The 18,607-nt window shown below is 53.3% G+C and overlaps 1 protein-coding gene across 1 annotated transcript in view; it reads left to right on the plus strand.

Moving 5' to 3' along the window:
- Positions 1-18,607, plus strand: part of Ptprn2 (protein tyrosine phosphatase receptor type N2) — a 565,071-nt gene that overhangs the window by 148,731 nt on the left and 397,733 nt on the right. The window contains exons 6-9 of the mRNA XM_071605349.1: positions 3,410-3,770; positions 13,890-14,099; positions 15,614-15,640; positions 17,718-18,111. Of these exons, the coding sequence (XP_071461450.1) occupies positions 3,410-3,770; positions 13,890-14,099; positions 15,614-15,640; positions 17,718-18,111 (992 nt within the window). The remainder of the gene's footprint in view (positions 1-3,409; positions 3,771-13,889; positions 14,100-15,613; positions 15,641-17,717; positions 18,112-18,607) is intronic.

Raw genomic sequence — 18,607 nt, forward strand, 5'->3', positions numbered from 1 at the left:
GCCGCAGAGGGTGGGGATGCCGCAGAGGGTGACGGTGGGGATGCCGCAGAGGGTGATGGTGGGGATGCTGCAGAGGGTGACGGTGGGGATGCTGCCGAGGGAGGTAGTGGCCTGCTGTGGATAGTGGTGGGGATGGTACCGAGTCTGGGATGCTGCTGCTGCTGCTGATGAGGATGATACTAACAGTCTGGGGCGTGTGCTAAGCCAGATACTTTTACCTAGGTTTTCCTCATCTTTCTAGCTGCTTTTAAAGAAGACACAGTTGTTTTTCCAGTGCTTCCGGCAGTGAAAATGTTAGTGAATGGCTGGAGTGATGCAGGCTGCACCAGCATGCTGACATGCTGATGGCCTGTCGGTCTTCTAAGGAGCTTGCTTTCCAGAGGCTGTTTCCACCTGTGCTCAGTGGGTGCTGTCTCTTATGTGAAGACAGCTTGGGTAGAGGATTACCTGGAGCGGCGTGTCCAGCTTACATCTCAGCGAGGGTGGGCACAGCTGTCCAGTGCTTCACACACCAGCCGGACCACACCAAGGAGGCCCCTGGATTCTCTTCCATGCAGTTGGGGACTTCCTGTGCCTGTGTCCACACCATGCACCAGATAACAGAAATTGGCTTCTAGGTTGTTAATTTCCGGTTTTGTGTAGTTTCCATTTAAAAAAATTATTCAGCATTATCTCAGGAAACCCCACATTTTAGATAAGTTGAGACTTAAAGCGTCTTCAAAATAGAGGCTGTGAGCAAGTCAGAACTTTAAACTCAAAATGCTGAAATTAGAGGAAAGGTGAGGGGCCCTCAGGGCCTGTGGGCCTTCTGCTGCCCTGTGAAGTTGGGGTATGAGGAGGGAAACTAGGGTGGCAGTGGCACGGGCCTCTGCAGCAGTGTCCTCTTGCATGCTCCCAGATGGCTAGAGGCTGATGCCAGCACTTGCCACCCCAGGCAGCACTGCAGCCCAGGCAACTCCCAAGCCAAGCACCTCCCTGTTGGGATGGGAGACGTGGGAGGAGCCAGCCTTGAGAGGAGCATCCTCACTGCTCCTCCTCCCAACCCTGGACACAAGCCCTGGGCCTGAGGTTGAGGTCACTCCATGAGGCACCTGGGCATTTCTGTCACCTCCGTAGCCTCTGCTGCTGCTGAGAAGGTCTCTTTCCTCCTCTTCCTCTTGAGCATCAACAAACCAAGACCAGGTTGCTTACAAGCCCCAGGCATAGTGCTGTGCTCCTCCTCTGCCTGGAGCTGTCCTCAGTGACTTTAATCAGAGGCCATTAGGGGGAGGCTTCAAGGAAGGCTGCATGTGACCAGCTATGTGCAGATACTCACAGGCCAATGACCAGGCATTTGGATGCAGACACCCAGCCTCCAGCACCGTGGACCAAACAGCCATTTAGTGGGTACAGACAGGCCAGCCTCTGGTGATGTTGAACTCACTTGAGGGAGGTGGCGGGCTGTGGACGGTGCTGTCTGCGATCTCTCTTCCCCACTGATGCCCCCTCCTCCTGCTTCTCTTTTCTCCAGGAAGAGCAGTTGATTCACCTAGTCCTCAGACAAGACTCGATAATTTGGATGACAGCTAAAGTCACATGATTTTGGAAATAGTAATAAGCAATAAAAAATCTTAGAGACAATATCCAAATTCCCTTCTTTGATAGAAGAAACGAGTCTCAAAAGGTGAAGTGATGTCTCAAGTTCATGCAGACAGCTGAAACTAGGCCCCACCATCTCATTGCCCAGCTCCACCTCCTACACCACATCTACCCCTGGAGGTGGAGCCAAAATATGGTTGAGAGCATCCAGACCTGGAGTCCTGAGGTGCCTCCTTAGTGTCAGCTCTGACCCTGCACCTACCTAAATGCCAGGCACTCACACCGACCCACATTGACCAGGGGCCCCAGGGGCATGAGCAGCGCAGGAATGGATGTGATTTGAAAAATGGGTGGCCTTGGACACACAGTGAGGGAGGAAGCTCCGGACGTGCTTCCAGGATGGCCTTCATCTCTCAAGTTCTCGAAGCTGGAAGCTGCTGTGCTTGTGTGTGTAGCGTTGGTGGAGTAGTCGAGTAGAACATTGAGATATCTAACGTTTTCACAGTTGTGCAACCACTGGGACTTGGCTTTTCTAGTTGCAGAAGCAAAGTGTAAAGAGGATGCATCTGCCTGCGAATACCACTCAGTGCAGAGAAAACACAGGCTGGGGCCCAGGAAAGACTGTTTTGGGCAGGGTATCAACTAGTAAACACGGTGTGGCTGTCCGTCCCGGAGGAGGCCCTGACTGCTTCCCTGTGCGAGGCTGTGCTGCTGAAACAGTAGGGCATGGAGCACTTCAAGAGGTGCCAGAATGCAGCCCACACCCACAGAGAAGCAGCTGGAGCCTGCTGAGGGTGGCTGAAGGAGAGGGGCAAGTGCAGAAGGCTACAGGGTCACAGTAAGCTCCCTGCAGGTGGAGGACATGGAGAGACTTTCCAGCAGAATTCTCTAAAGGCAAACAGCAGCACATTTCCTAGCCTCTAGAATGAGGGTGTGGGGAGGTCCAGCCTTCAATTTCTCTGCAAGGTTCATGCAGCTGTATTAGAAAATAGTTTAGCAGTCTTTCAGAAAGTTAAGGCATTAGTGTCTGACCTGGCGATTTCACATCCTAGGTATATGCCCCAGGAAATGGAAGATGTGTGTCCGTCCAAACACCCCTACACAAGTGCTCATGCAGCGTCATTAAGAGTAGCCCAGGGGCTGGCTCAGTGTAGAGTGCTCACCTAGCATGTGCAAGGTGCTGGGTTCAATCCTCAGCACCACATGAAAAGAAATAAATAAAATAAAGGTATAATGTCTAATGACAACTAAAATATACACATATTTAAAGAACAGCCCAAACTTGAAGACAACCAAGAGTCCATCAGCTGATGATATGTGGATAAGCAAATATGATGCATACACAGAGGGACCCTCTGCAGCCTCAAGGAGGGACATCCTGGTGGGCTTCAGCCTGGGTCTGGGTGCACCTGGAGAGCTCTGAGGAGGATGCAGACGCACACGTGTGACAAGAGTCTGTGCATGTGAAGTGCCCACAAAGCAGGCAAATCCATGGAGACAGAAAGTGGCAGACTTGCCTGAGCTGAAGGGAGAGGGACGGAATGCAGACAAGGTTGATTTAGGGGGCGTTGGAATGTTCTGGAATCAGTGGTGGTGCTGTTGGGTGATGTCACGGCCTGTGAGACATATCTCGCTGAAGCTGTTGTTAAGAACCAGGGCAGGGACGTCTGCACAGCATGAACTGGTCAGCACCACGAGATCCTTCTTGGACTCACCCCTCAGAGGTATCTGGTGCCGTGGCAGAACTTAGGAAGGGGCCCAAGGCCCTTCGAATGTGTGTGGCTGATATGGAGCCTCACTTGTTGCCTGTTTTGCTCTTCTACCCCTCCAGGGTAAGGACCCCTTCCCCGAGAGTGTCCTGACCTATGTGGCCCACACAGCTGCACTGACCTACCCTCCCATGACCCGAGACAAGTATCCTGAAAACTTTCCACTGCGGACCCTCAGCCGGCTGCAGCCAGACGAGCTCAGCCCCAAGGTGGACAGCAATGTGGACAGACAACACTTGATCGCCGCTCTCGGAGCCCATGCTGCCCGGAGGCCCCCTTTAGTCCCCAAGGAGGGTGACCCAGATCCACAGTACCTTCTGCAGAACCCCTCAAGGGTGCCGAGGCCCCTCTTGGTGGCAGCACCCCTTCAGAAGTGGCCCTCGTCTCCAGAAGACCCGAGAGGCCCCCTGAGCTCGGATGATGGTGAGTGAGTTGTTTCGCTGACCCGCCTCACGTTGCCAATCTCCCTGCCTCTTCCTACGCCAGAGGGTCTTCCTGTCAGTGCTTCCCTCCTCGGGTGGGTGGGCCAGGAGGCAGAGTGGGACAGAGGGTACCTTGGGCATCCTCAGCCCCTCGGTGTGGGTGAAGAGCGAGTGGTGGTTCCGCTGCCTGGGAGGCCTGTGGCCGCTGTGGGCGGGGTGCACATCCTGTAGATCGTCTGCTCTGTGCACTCCTTTGCCTAAATGCATCATTTTATCCACGAGGCTGACATGGGGCATGGCGTGAGGCTCACGGGACGGGTCTGGCCTCAGGTGTGCTGTCTGCCTGTGTTCCAGAAGACTGAATACGAGCACTGTTCCATGTCCCACCTCTCCCCGTGGCCTGACATCACATGCTGTCCTCAAAGCTCCCACCTGAGGTCAGCACCACTCACAATGCACACGTGTCGTGTGGGCCTCGACGTGACTCGTGGTCAACACTGATTGTCAGGGTCGCAGTGATGTGCCACCTGGTGTAACCGACCGTCGGCAGGTGCCCGTGGCTGCTCTGAGGCACCTGGAAGGCTCTGGCCATGCACTTCTCAGCAGCCTCCTTCTGAGGCCAGCTGGCTTGGGGCTCTGAAACCAAGACCTCACAGGTGACGGCTTCTCTCCTGCTGTCTCGGGGAGAAGGCCCAACTGTGGCCACCCTGCAGGCCCTGCTTTCTGGCTGGGGGCTCGCCCTCACACGCTGGCTGCACGTGGCCACTGTGGCAGTCTGTCAGCGAGCAACGTGGAGTCACAGTTTAGGGGACAGGACCTCCTTCTCATTCCTGCCCTGGGGAAGGTGCCTGAGACGCTCAGCTGAGAACTGCTTATGCAGACAGGTGTCGTCAGCTGCTTTGTCCAACGAGGTGGTCAGCATGCCCCCCGGGCCGCACTCACCCTGGGGGGTGCTCACCTGTGGTCAGTCTTGGCTGCCCTGAGGAATCCTGTTTGTGTCCCCATTGCCTTCTGCACTGCTCTTGTTTGCTGGGCTCTTGGGTGGCCTCCCAACTCACCTCATCACCCCACAGAGGTCCCTCAGCTCCTCCTCTGCACCTCCGGGCCCTCGGGGACTGCTGCACCTTCTGCCCTTCACTCCTGCTGTAGCCACGCTGGGTCATGGCTGCTCTCTCTGACCCTCCTCCCACCCCACTCCCATAATCCAAAGAAATCTCATTATTTACAGCCTCTGTCTTAGCTGTTGGACATTGGGAGAGGCAGATAATGCTACCCCCACCAAGGGACGAGATTCCAACAGGAGAGCACGTGGCTTGGCAAACAGAAGGTAGCCCTTCTCCTGCGCCTGGCTGTCCCTGATGCCAGGCGGGCTCCCTGCCCCTCCACCTGCTTCCTTGGCACCTCCCTTCCTCTTCACACCCTGAGGTGCCATCCCTGGGAGTGTGCTCCTGGAAACACCCACCTCCGTCCAGCCCCTTACCAGCTGCTTAGTCTGCTGGGCATTGTCCCTCAGCTGCCTTGCAACACCCGTTATCTTCTTATACGTACTGTCTTCCTCGTGCTCGGCATGCTTTCAGAAGCACTTTGTAAAATGTCAAACACAAACAGAACTGTGCCAGGAAACCCCGTGCCTGCCTGACCCACTTCAACACACAGCACCCTGGACCCTGGCTGCAGGCCAGCTCCCCTGCACCCCTGCACGACTCTGACTCGCAGACTCAGTCACCAGGTCACTGCCTCTGTCAGTTTCTCAGCAGTGTATAACCAGACCACAACAGTTCCATCCCATCAAGATTCATAACAGTGTTAACACCTCCACGTCTTTTCGATGCTCAGATTTCCCAATTGTCATGCGTTTTTCTCAGTTGGTTTTTTAAAATTTTTGTTCTCATTAGTTATACATGACAGTAGAATGTCATGTGTCTCAAAGGAACCCACTGGGAGACATACATGGAGTGTCACTTCCCATTCTTGTGGTCGTAAATGATGTGGAATCACATTTATCATGTATTCATATTTGCACCCAGGAAAATCATGTCCGATTCATTCTACTCTCTCCTATTCCCATTCTGGCTTCCTTCATTCCCCTTTGCCTAATCCAAAGTACTTCTATTCTTCCGTACCGTCCCCCACCCTTATTGTGAATCAGCTTCTGCATGTCACGGAGAACATTTGGCCTTCAGGTATTTGGGGGATTGGCTTCTTTCACTTAGCGAGATAGTCTCCAGTTTCATCCATTTACTGGCAAATACCATGATTTCATTTCTCTTTTTGGCTGAGTTATATTCCATTGTGTATATATACCATTGTGTATATTTCTTTATGCATTCATCTGTTGAAGGGCACCTAGGCTAGTTCCGTAGTTTAGCTATTGTGAATTGAACTGCTGTAAACATTAATGGGCTGCATCACTGTAGTTTGCTGATTTTCAGTCCTTTGTGTATATACTGAGGAGTGGGATATCTGGGTCAAATGTTGGTTCCATTCCAGGTTTTCTGAGAAATCTCCATACCGCTTTCCAGAGTAGTTGTACCAATTTGCAGTCCCATCAGCAGTGTATGAGTGTACCTTTTCCCCCACATCCTCACCAACATTTATTGTTGCTTGTATTCTTGATAATTGCCCTTCTGACTGGAGTGAGATGAAATCTCAGTGTAGTTTTAATTTGCATTTCTCTAAATTGCTAGAGATGTTGAACATTTTTTTTTTTTTTTTGTATATTTGTTGACCAATTGTATTTCTTTGTCTGTGGAAGTGCCTGTTGAGTTCCTTTGCCTGATTGTTAACTGGGTTATTTTTTTTTCAGTGTTAAGTTTTTTGAATTCTTTATATATCCTGGAGATTAATTCTGTACCTGAGGTGCATGTGGTAAAGATTTTCTCCCATTCTGTAGGCTCCCTCCACATCCTTGAATGTTTCCTTTGTTGTGAAGAAGCTTTTTAGTTTGATTCCATTTCATTGTTCAATTTTTTTAATATTTAGTTTTTAGTTGTAGTTGGACACTACACCTTTATTTTATTTATTTATTTTTATGTGGTGTGAGGATCAAACCCAGGGCCTCACATGTGCTAGGTGAGCCCTCTGCCCCCGAGCCACAACCCCAGCCCTCATTATTGACTTTTTAAGCTCACTTCTTGCGCTTTAGGAGCCCTGTTAAGGCTGGTTCCTAAGGACATGATGGAGAGTGTCATTTTCTTCTATTAGGTGCAGGGTCTCTGGTCTAATGCGTAGGTCCTTGGTCCACTTTGACTTCTGTGCAGGGTGGGAGATAGGGTTTAATTTCCTTCTGCTACATATGGCTTTCCAGTTTTCCCAGCACCACTTGTTGGAGAGTCTGTCTGCTCTCCAATGTACATTCTTGGCACCTTTCTCTATATTTATGTGGGTTTGTCTCTGTGTTCTGTTCTGTACCATGGTCTACATGTCTGTTTTGGTGACAAGACCAAGCAATTTTTGTTAGCGTGGCTCTCCCAGTTGGTTCCTTTGAAGCTGGATCCACAGAGGGTCATCGGAGTTGATAGCTCTATCTGTACAAGGTTTCTCCTCCTCTTTTTTCTTTTTTTGCAATTTTTTTTTCCAGAAATCATTGATGTCAAGTTTGGGGCTTTATTTTCCCCACATGTGGATTTTGCTGATTGCTTCCCAGCGACGTCTAACACGTTCCCCACTGTGTGCTCCAAGTTCAGTGGAAGATCTCTAGGGGGTGTTCTGTGCCTCCTAGGAGTGGTAGAGCTGGTGGGTCTCCTCCGGCCTCCCTGGGCACGGCCCTCACTGCTCATGGAACCACACAGACTCACTGGGCCGCCTGTGTGGACGGTGCAGTGTCTGCCTCTCCTGGAGGCCTGAGTGTGATGCAGACAGCAGACCTGCCTGGGCCTCCGCTGTCCCCTGGACCTGGTGTGTGCCACCACCATGTTTGCAGAGTGAATGAGGGACTAGAGCATAGCGACAGCATCAATCCCCTCTTCAGTCCATCCCAGAGATGCACTATTTCAGCCTCGTTTTCCTAAAGAGGAAACAAGGTGGAAGGCTGAATGATGACCCCTGACTGGGGGTGCAGACTGCTTTACAGAACGTTGGAGCCCTAAAGACCCCCCAGCTCACATGCAGCTTTGAGCACAACTTACTTTGCTGCTCTGGCTAGTTGGTTTCTGCTCTGGAGTGTAGACTGGCTGTTCGGCTCCAGATCCAGTTTCCTTGACCTGTTTTTGTCATGTCAAGTTGTGCACTAAGACCCTTCATAGTGCACTGGGGCAGGGGTGGGCTGTCTCTGTACTGCAGCCTGCAGCCCTGGCGGTCCAGCGGGCACCCAGAGCCTGGAGCGGCCACTGAAGGAGTGCAGTGCTGCAGAGGTTCTGGGCGGAGGGTGGCCAAGGCAGGGATGAAGTGTACTTCTCTACAGGATTGAGTTAAAAGGGGAAGCATGCCCTGCCCCTGAAGATGAGGCTTTCCTAGACCACGGTGGGTGCAGTGTGCTGTGGGAAATAGGGGTGCTGCAGGGGCACCCAGGCCACACACCCACATCTTTCCCAGGATGTGGGCAGCACCATCCGAGATGATGTTCTGGAGCCCCGCAAGCAGGTTAGACAGACTAAAGGTATCCATAAGGACAGAAACCCCCAGGAGGACATGGGGATGCCCCCAGCCCACACCTCAAAACTCAGTCTCACCTGGAAGGTAACAGATTTTAATATGGTACAGCCAGAGTCAAGTGTTTCTATCCCCCCTGGAAAGAATATGTGTGTGACTATGGCATCATGTTCACTTGAAATGAAGCCCCTGCGCCTTGGCATGGGTGAGACAAGGACACCCACTCTCCCCCCGCGCGGTCAGTGTGCTCAGCATGCTGGAACCCGTCAGTCTCCTGGCTTACGGACAGACAGAACCAAACTGGGGCAGAGAGGCTGCTTGGCGAGGGAACAGCTGACGGGCTCTTTGCCCTGGACCTGCACTCCCATGGAGCCTGTGAGCACCTTCTGATTCATCAGGAAGTCTGCTGGCGGCTGCGGTGGTGGCTCAGTGGGGCAGTGCTTGCCTAGCATGTGTGAGGCCCTGGGTTTGGTGCTCAGCACTGCATATAAATAAACAAATAAATAAAGTTCCATTGACAACCAAAAATATACATTACAAAAAAAAAAAAGAAGACGTCTGCTATGTCAGCAGAGACCTTTCCCCTTTTACCAGTGAAACAGCCCACATGGGTCTGAGGTGCCAGGGCCTTGGCTTCAGCCCACCGCCTACCGTGGGGTCAGCAGCCTAGACTCCCCCAGGGGAGGAGGAGACTGGAAGGAGCGCTCCGTGGCTTACCCATCAGGAAAGTGGCCCCTGTGGCTGCACCTGCAGGTCTTGTTCTACCTGCTTGCAGCCTTAATGTGGGCGCAGCGATGGTCTGTCAGGCCTGAGCAGCACAGCCACGTGTCCTAGGGACGTGGACTGCCTTACATGCCTCCTCCCAGCTGGGAACACGGCCCCCACACTGGCACAGCGCCTGTCCTCAGATCTGGAGGGGCTGGGTAGTCAGGCAGCTGCCCCACATCATTGACAAACTGCTCCCTTGGTCTGCTTCAGTGCTCCCCTCGGAGGGCCATTCTGCTGCAGGCTAGCTGCTTTTGCTGGACAGTTCTTCCCGTGAGTGCTGCGTTGAGCACTGTCTCTTAGGCTGTGAGTGGCAGGGCACTGAAGGGAACTTGGTGCAGCTTCTCACTCCCCGGATGCTTGCCCCCGCCACCTTCCACACTGGCCCTAAAGGGAAGGCTGGCTCAAAAACCTGAGGGCCACACACGGTGCCGTCCTTCCTGTGGCTCGAGGTGGTCCCTTGGCCACGGGAAGTGCTGGGTGGTGCACCGCCAACCACGTGGCAGATCCTCCTGAGAAGCACCGGGCATGTGTGCAGGAAGGCCAGGGACTCTTTGTCCTCCTCACCAGCCCAGCAGGGGCCCTCGGTAGAACCAAGGTCTCGAGACCCTGGGCCTTCTGGGCAGTGCTGTTTCTCTCTGGCTGTAAATCGCATTCCTGTTGGCACACGTGCATTATCCGTACGTACCTGGCCACGCACCATGGCAGCTGGCACTTGCAGAATGAGACTGGACAACTCAGCCTTCAAAGGGCATTCCCTGGTGTAGCTCATTTACCCAGTGTAGACGGACCACGCCCCTCGTGACTGCTTCTGGAGGGGTTCACATCTGGTCCTGGGTTGCCACCCAGTACGTGTCCCGGCTGCCTGCCCTGTTGTAAGTCAGGTAGCACTCTAAGTGTGCAAACTCCTCTGGGTGTGACTCTGAGTGAAACGGGCTTTAGAAACCAGTCTGAGCCTGGGGGCACGCTCAGTTGTGGGGCATCTGGGTGTGGAAGGCCCTGGCACCCCAAACAGAAGAGAAGAACAAGAGAACACGTTGGCTTGCTCTCCTCATCACCGCTGAAGTCACTCAGTAACACTTTCCTCTTGGTCTCATTGTTGCTGTCACAGGAAATAGGCCGGGTCAAGGCAGCTTCCCGTGAGTATAAAACAGCACGACCTGACGAGCAATGGCGCATTTTCCTGCCTGCGACTTGGGCGTCTTTCACTCTCCAGTGAGACACACCTGCCACTTGGCAGGGATTCCTGAGGCCCCTTATACAGTGGAAGGAGAACACAGTTTGCCCTCCTTGTGTTATTTTCAATGAAAATAGGCAGGGCACAGGTATGTAATTATACCCATGTCTTCCAGGGAAAACCCAAATAAAGACAGAATAAAATAATAAACTCCTACTGGATTTATTTGAATCTTTTATAAATATCAAAGTGTTAGACTCTGCAATTAATGAACTGTATACCCTCTAAACAGAAGGCGCACAGTCAGTTCCTCATCGAGATGATAATAATGGTGGAGGTGATTGTATTAATGGTATTGATAACGATGGTGTGTATGGTGGTGGCCATGTTTTGATGGTAATAGTGATAGGATGATGGTGGTGATGGTGATAGGGTGATGGTGATAGGGTGATGGTGGTGGTGGTGATAGGGTGATGGTGGTGATGGTGATGGTGATGGTGATAGGGTGATGGTGGTGATGGTGATAGGGTGATGGTGGTGTTGGTGATAGGGTGATGGTGATAGGGTGATGGTGATAGGGTGATGGCGGTTATGATAGTGATGGTGATAGGGTGATGGTGGTGATGGTGATAGGGTGATGGTGGTGATGGTGATAGGGTGATGGTGAAAGGGTGATGGTGATAGGGTGATGGTGATAGGGTGATGGTGATAGGGTGATGGCGGTTATGATAGTGATGGTGATAGGGTGATGGTGGTGGTGGTGATAGGGTGATGGTGATAGGGTGATGGTGATAGGGTGATGGTGGTGATGGTGATGGTGATAGGGTGATGGTGATAGGGTGATGGTGGTGATGGTGATGGTGATAGGGTGATGGTGATGGTGATAGGGTGATGGTGATAGGGTGATGGTGGTGATGGTGATGGTGATAGGGTGATGGTGGTGATGGTGATAGGGTGATGGTGGTGTTGGTGATAGGGTGATAGGGTGGTGATGGTCATGTTGGTGATGGTGGTGAGGTGATATGGTGATGGTAGTGATGGTGGTGATGGTGATAGGGTGATGGTGGTGATGATGGTGGTGGTGATATGAGGATAATGGTGAGGATAATGACTGCAATGATATGAGGTGATGGTGGTGGTGTGGTGATATGAGGTGATGTGGTGAGGATGGCGATGGTGATAGGAAGGTGATGTGAGGACTGATTGTGTTGGTGACGGTGAGGATGGTGATGGTGGTGAGTGGTGTTAGCTAAACCACGTACCTTCGTATGTAGGTGGTACTAAAGGCACTGAGGAGCAAAGCTGCTGTGGGTGATCTGCCTCTTCTGTGACAGAGCAGTCTTGTAGTGAGGCCAGCCGCGTGTCAGCGCTCATCCTCTAATGCACATGACGCTTTGTCTGGGGGACGCCAGGAGAACGTGCGAGTCGCTAGGTCAGGCCTGCGGTTGTGCATGCAGAGCTACTGTGGGTGGGTCTCCGACTCCAGGCCTCCCACGCTGACGTCCTGACACTTCGTGTAACGTCCCTGCTGGAGCCCACGTGGAGCCCTGAGAGCTACTTAAATCGTCATTGTAAGCTCGCCAGATCTTGGAATCTTGGGGTGCAATGGAGGGAACCAAGCTTTGGAGCTTGGGGTACCTGACTGTGCTCTGTGTCGCTTCTTCCACCCGTGGGGGCTAGCTGGGCTTTAAAAGAGTGTGTCCCCACTTCACTTCCTCCTCGAGTGACTGAAGTGGGTGCCTTCCTTCCGACTCTCTGCTCTCCTCTGCACCTTACAGAGTGGTCCTTTTAAAAGCGTGGCTCTGACGGTTCCCCATGCTCGCAGCGGCACGTGTGGGCTTCCCATCACTCTCTGAGAAGGAGAGCCTTCTCGGGGTCTCAGGCCTGTAGCACCTCTGTCCCTGCCCACCTCTTCCCCTGCTTGTTGTCCCAGACACTCTGATCTCCTTTCCCTTCCCCCACCCAGCATGCCAAGCAGTGTCCACCCCAAGGCCAGAGTGTTTCCCAGTACCCCCTGGCTCAGGCCTCACCTCCTTTGGGTCACGGCTTGAGCTCATTCTCAGCAAGCCTTCTCCAATAATCCTTGAGAACACCACTGTCCATCCCAGCTCCCATCCTTCCTACCTGCATACGATCTGTTACCACCAGACAGTCTAAGTATGTGTTTTAATTGTTCATTTCCACCTCTTCTAATAGAGTTGAAACTCACATGAATGCAAGGCCATTGTTTACTGATCCTTCTCTGTACCTCAAGAGGGTGCTGTGCACAGAAGCAGTGCACTATGTTTGTGAAAGGGAAGTGGATGGAGGTGGAGGGGGAGGGACCTTCACCTCCTAAACCCCTTCCCATTGCTCTGTGGAGACCTGGGATGGGTCCCTGCACTGGAGCTGAGTTCTAGGGGGCATTTGGGCATGCAGGGAACAGAGGTAGACCCTGTCCCCCACAGGGAGGGAGGAAGGGAGGGGCGCGCTGGGCCGGGTGGACATGCTGCAGAATCAGCAGCTGGCTCTGTGTCTGCTCGGGATGTGTGCCTAGAGCGCGTCCCAGCGCTGACCTGATGGCTGCTTCCCCCAGCTTGGTCTCCAGCCCCTGCACAGTGGCCCCACCCACAGGGACTTGCAGGGGGACTAGACAAGATCTTTTCAGGTAGACAGTGCACCCCGACGTTATTGGAACATTCCCAGATTTCTGGGTCACAGAGACGAGCAGCAGTGGGGTCCCCTGGCTAAGTCAGTGGGGAAATGCAAGAAGTGCCCGCCCGCCTGGGCCAGGTCAGGCTGGCATCAGGTCAGGGTGGCAGGGATTCCATCGTGGAGTCGCAGGGTGGACTCCTGGGCTCTGCAAGTTGCAGTGGTCTGGTGACCAGAGCGCTGCAGAGTGCTGGGCAGGGCGGCACGTTCTGTCAGTCCTCCCGGGCAGTGCGTTTCCGTCAGCACGCCTGGACCTCTCACGCCCACGCAGTCCCGCCCCGTCTTGCTGAGTGCCTTTGGGGAGCAGCGTGCTCCTGGGGTACCTCTGTGTGAGGCTGTTGGAGTTGTTTTTACTCTTATTCCTTCACATTTTATTGATTTTCATTTAAAAATACATTCTTGACACTTTTTGCTCAGAATTACTCAGGTTTTCTCCCAAAAGATGTAACTTGGGTTTATCCTTAAAAAAAAAAAAAAAAAAAAACAGTAAAGAATTGGGTTTACCTCTGTTAGAGATTAAAAATAAATATGAAGGATATTTTTAACCTTTTTAGAAAATGCGTAGTTTTATATTTTTATATCTTAAAGGTTTATAGTGTAAAGACCTTTGTCAGGTTCTGTGTAAACACCTGGAGGTCGTTGGGCTGAAACTGAGAGGAGCAGGCAGGACCAGCTGGGGGCTGCCTTGCAGGGCACAGGACCTGCCCACGCCCGGGGCGGCCTCTACGCTGCCCCCTGGGGCTGCCTGCCCCTCCCCTTAGCAGTGGTGCGGCCTGGCGGCCAGCCGTGGCAGGCTCTACAGCCGTGTGGTCCTCCTGGATGGCACCACTGCCTGCCCAGCAGGCCCCTCCCTGGTGACAGCTGGACCCACCTACAGTTGGCTTCTCTGTCCTCCAGATGTGCTCATTCGGAGTCTCCTGAAGGACCTGTGGCAGCGCCAAGCTGAAGTGACGCACGTGGGCCCCCTGGAACTGGAGGAGATGGTGGGCACAATTGCAGGCCCCATGCAAGGTGAGTGCCCAGAGGGAGACCAGCTGAGGGGCAGGCGGAGGGCCTGGAAGCAGCAGTCCAAGGTGACCTCCTCTCCCCAGGCCCTTGGCATTCGGGGTGGACTCAGGGCAGGGATGTGGTCATGTGTGGCACTAGACCTGCTGTTCAGCAGGCTGAAATGCTTTCTTCCTGCTGGGGAGATGGAGTTCGTATGAAGGATCTTATCTGTCTGAGGTTTTGCTCTAAAACCTTCTTTCCAGGCTGAGCCTCTGGAGCAGTTACGCTGAGTGGCAGGTGGCTCTGGCAGGAGGTGAGCTCCTCTGTGCTGAGCCTTAGCATTAGGAAGCCCGGAGTGAGGCCACGTCCATGTTTGGATCCTGGGAATAGGTGTTGTCAAACACTTGAGCAGTGGAGCCAGAGGGCTTCATCTGACTGCCTGCGCCCACTCTCTGAAGCTGCCGGGGGCAATGGCATCACCTCCCTGCCGCCTTCACTGATTAGGCAGCCACTGGCAGACAGGTGTTCTCTGACCAGCCCCGTCCCACGGGATCGCTCCCAGAGTTCTTGGAGCCCTAGCAAATTGCCAACTCGATGCCTTGTTGGTGGTAGGTGTCCAAGAACAGGAGCTGAAAGCCAGGTGCCGGGAGCAGGCCTTTCTCCTCTGGGTTGGGACGCAGGCTCACTGGGTGCTGCAGTAGGAAACACAGAAAGGGACAATAGCCTCGCCACAGTGAGGTACGCGCTGGGCAACCACCAGTGCACATCTGCCCACAGAAGGCCCAGGTCCTGCCCAGCAGGCTTCAGGGAGGAGGGGACCTGGAGCCTATGTGTGGCTTGGGCGCCACACACCGGGTCGGGGGTAGGTCGTGTGTAGGGCGTTCACCTGGAGAGAATTGTTGCCCAAACGGATCACCTGAGTCAGCGGACGTGCGGCCATCCTGGCTGGACACTGCTCTTTGTGGCTTGGAAGAGTTGGCTGTGCAGGCTCAGTGGGCTCTGCTGAGGGTACAGGGTGCTGAGGCCCAGGGCCAGGAGCTGGCAGGCCAGCCGGTGCTGACCTCTTGCCTCTGGTTGACCTGGAGAAACATCTGCTTTACGGATGCTTCTCGGACACTGTGTCATGCTAGGAGCGGGGCCAACTCAGGAAGTATCCCTTCTGTTCAGAGGGGCTCCATGACGTCCTTTCACACACTGTGACACCTTTGCTCATGTCTTGTGGGATGTGGCTAATGCTCCTGTCTCTTACAGGTGACGAAGCTCTCGCAGACAAGAAGGACGGGCGTTTCCATGAGGTAAAATGGATGCTGCATGCACAATGGCTTATGTAAAACCCAGGGGAGGACGGAGATCTTTCTGTTCAAGGCTGCCAACATTTATGATCTGCAAAGTGTTTTTTCCCCTGGAAAGTACAGGAGAAATCCTCATAATGTCAAAATTGAGAAAAGCGTAAAAAGTACATACAGCATTGTGTATGCTAGGGTTCATAAAAATACTGTTTTCAGATTCTAAGCTAATACGCATCCATCATAGAAAATTTAAAAGACCCAAAAGATGAACAACATTGATATTCTCAGGATTTCCCTGCCTGGGGCTGCAAGACCAAATGAGGACAGCACAGGCCTGTTCCCCAGACCACAGGATCGTGCCTGCAGTGCCTGGTGGGACAGAGCTGGTGGCCTGGCTGCACGCTGACCTGGCAGCTGCTGGCAGCAGAGTCGACTTAAACTAGATTTAAGGTGGTTGAGATTCCATCAGCAGTTGCTCAGCTGCGGTGGCCTTGTGGAGGCCCAGGCTTGGCGGTGCACGTGTGGGCCTGCTGTCCTTCAGAAGGGTCCGCTGGGCAGCACTTCTCCCTCCAGTGCATGCACAGGTTTTGTGAGGTCTCTCCCCTCTAGTCACCTCCATGTTCCTGTGGGCTCTGTTAGTTTTTAGTTACCCTCGCTCAGGAGCCTTGCTTCTCTGTGCACACCACACAGATGCAGAAGCCGACTCATAGCAGGGGCAGTGTCATCACGTGGTTCCTTGAAGCTGTTGTTGGAGTGGGAGAAACGACTCGGGCGAGCAGTTCTCTTGTTAGATCACCTTCATGTCTTAGCAAGGAAGGAAACATGGATTTTAAATCCTGACAGTGGTGGGAACTCTGAGTGGCAAAGGGAGAAGTGGGTCAGGAAATAGTTTCTGAATTTAGGAAGTGGGGCCAGGAGATAGGTGGCACCCCGGGGCTGTGGCCGGGTGGGATGCTGGACCCCTCCCACTGCTGCTTGTCTCCTAGGGTTAGGATCAGGGTTAGGGTCAGGGTCAGGGTTAGGGTTTAGGGTTAGGGTTAGGGTTTAGGGTTAGGGTCAGGTCAGGGTCAGGGTCAGGTTTAGGGTTAGGGTTTAGGGTTAGGGTCAGGTCAGGGTCAGGGTTAGGGTCAAGGTTAGGGTCAGGGTCAGGGTCAGGGTCAGGGTTAGGGTTAGGGTTAGGGTTACTTCTTGGACTGCATTTTCAATCAATTTTTTTCAAAAAATAGTGCTTGAATGTTGGGTGTCCTGAGCTCTTACTCATTTACCAACTCTTTCCTTTTCCTCTTAGTGTGAAATGCCACCTAAGTGAGAATATTATCCCCTTTCCTTCAAAAAGCCTAAGGTTATTGCTCTGAAGCCATTTGGAAACTTAAGTGCTGTGCACTGTTGTAATTCAGGATCCAAATTTAAGCAAATATCTTCACCAAACTACTGTTTTGTTTAAATATTGAAAACCACAAAAGGAGAAGTTATGAATGAAACTTAGTCAAAAAGGGAAAGATTCCCTTCAGGGCCCTTCCTTAATTTCCTAAATAAATGTGTTTGGGTAAAGCAAGTTGATTCCTGTTTCTGTCTAATGTCACATGTCACATGTCTTGTTTAAAACCACCCTGCTGCATGGTGTAGCAGCACACACCAGGAGGCCATGTCATGCTGCTGAGCTGACATCGGGGGCATCGCTAGACCTGAGTTCAGACTCTGGATCTGCCCGACACAGTCTCTGTGGTCCATGCAGATTGTATAATGTCTGACCTCTGCAGATCAGCGATCAGAGTAGCACTCATCATGGGCTGGGGGGTGATCAGCGAGATGTGTTCACAAGTCCGCATCTGGTCTGTGGTCAGTGCTCATGTTATGGCCATCACATTCCTCAGTCAGAATGCCATTAAGAGGGCCAAGGAGCCTTGTGTCCAGGGCTGGGGATGGAGCTGGGTGAGTGCTGCCCCCATGAGGACCAGAGACCCTCCCTTCTGTGGATGGGAAGCATGGGTCCCCATGACATGCTGTGGGGCGCACCTCCAGGCCTCAGTCTTCCCACCTGTGAATGGGGGTGAATGGAGTCTGCAACTCCTAGGCTTTCATGAAGATTGGGTGAGTTCATGCTCTTAAAGTGTCTAGTATGGGGCTTTTGTATTTGTAAGAGCTCAGTAAATGTGAATTATTATACTCATTTATTATTTTTGTGTGTTCATTGCTCCTGGAGGAGTGGGATCTTGCAATCTCAGAGGCTGTTTTTAAATACACTGACGATAAAGTCTGGCTCTCCAGGAAGTCCTCAGCCTCGGCTGGGTCGCCATTCTGCATGTAGATATGAGGCTGGACATAGGCCCAGGGAAGAGGCCTGGCCTCCTCCCGTGTTGCCGTTTCAGGCCACCATTCCGCCCCAGGTGACTTAGTTCCAAACGTTTCTTCTGTACAGATGCCACATTGTGATGTTGTCTCACAGCAGTTTCCTTCTTCCAGGCCAGCCTCCTGAGTGCCTCCCCTGGGGACCGAGGGCAGGATCACAGGTCTCCACTCTTGCCTGAAGCCCCCACTCTGGAAGAGCTCCCTAAAACAGAAGCCAAGAAACCGGAGGAGCCCGAGGTTTCCCTGACCTGGGAAGAGGAGGAAGCTGGGGTGGAGAACGTGAAGAGCCACACCTACTCCAAACCACTGCCGGAGAAGCCAAGCTCCCAGCCCAGGGCTGCTGGCCTCGGGCTGCTGCAGGCCTGGGTTCCAGGGGCCCTACAGGAGGAGCAGAGCCCCAGGGCAGGGGCCCGGGCCCCGCCTAGCGAGGGCCTGCAGCTGGAAGTGGAGCCCTCTGAGGAAGAGGACTCGGGCTACATCGTGACAGGAAACGAGTGAGTAGGAACTCCAGTGTGGCTCCTGTGCCCGGTCCTGGCAGGAGGGCGCGCCTTGTGAAGTGGGGAGACACTTTTATTTCAAATGTCTGAAGTAGAAAGCCTAGTGGAGGTGCCTGCGGAGCCACAGGTGGGAGGCAGCACGCAGCGTGCCCAGGGCTCCTGCCTGGAGTTTCTGGACAGGTGCTGGGCTCCCAAGTGCAGTGACCAGACCCACCCGCCAGGCCTTGCTGCCCTGTTGCTGTGAGCCAGAGTCACTGGGGCCGTCAGGGTGGCGCCCTGGCAAGGCCGCCCTCCTGGGATGCCCACATGCAGGGCGGGAATGGCGCCAGCAGTGCTGTGGCCATGCCAGAAGCTGAGGCCATGCAGGCTCCGGCCTGTGACAAGGCCCCTTCGAGTAGCCCCAGCAGCAGGACCACGTCACCTTGGAGGGAGGCTGCCTCCCTGCAACGTGTCCTTCTTTGTCTTGTGGTGAACTGGAAGTAGCGAGGAAAGC

This window comes from Marmota flaviventris, chromosome 1 (genome assembly GCF_047511675.1).
Source record: "Marmota flaviventris isolate mMarFla1 chromosome 1, mMarFla1.hap1, whole genome shotgun sequence".
NCBI classification, from domain to species: domain Eukaryota; kingdom Metazoa; phylum Chordata; class Mammalia; order Rodentia; family Sciuridae; genus Marmota; species Marmota flaviventris.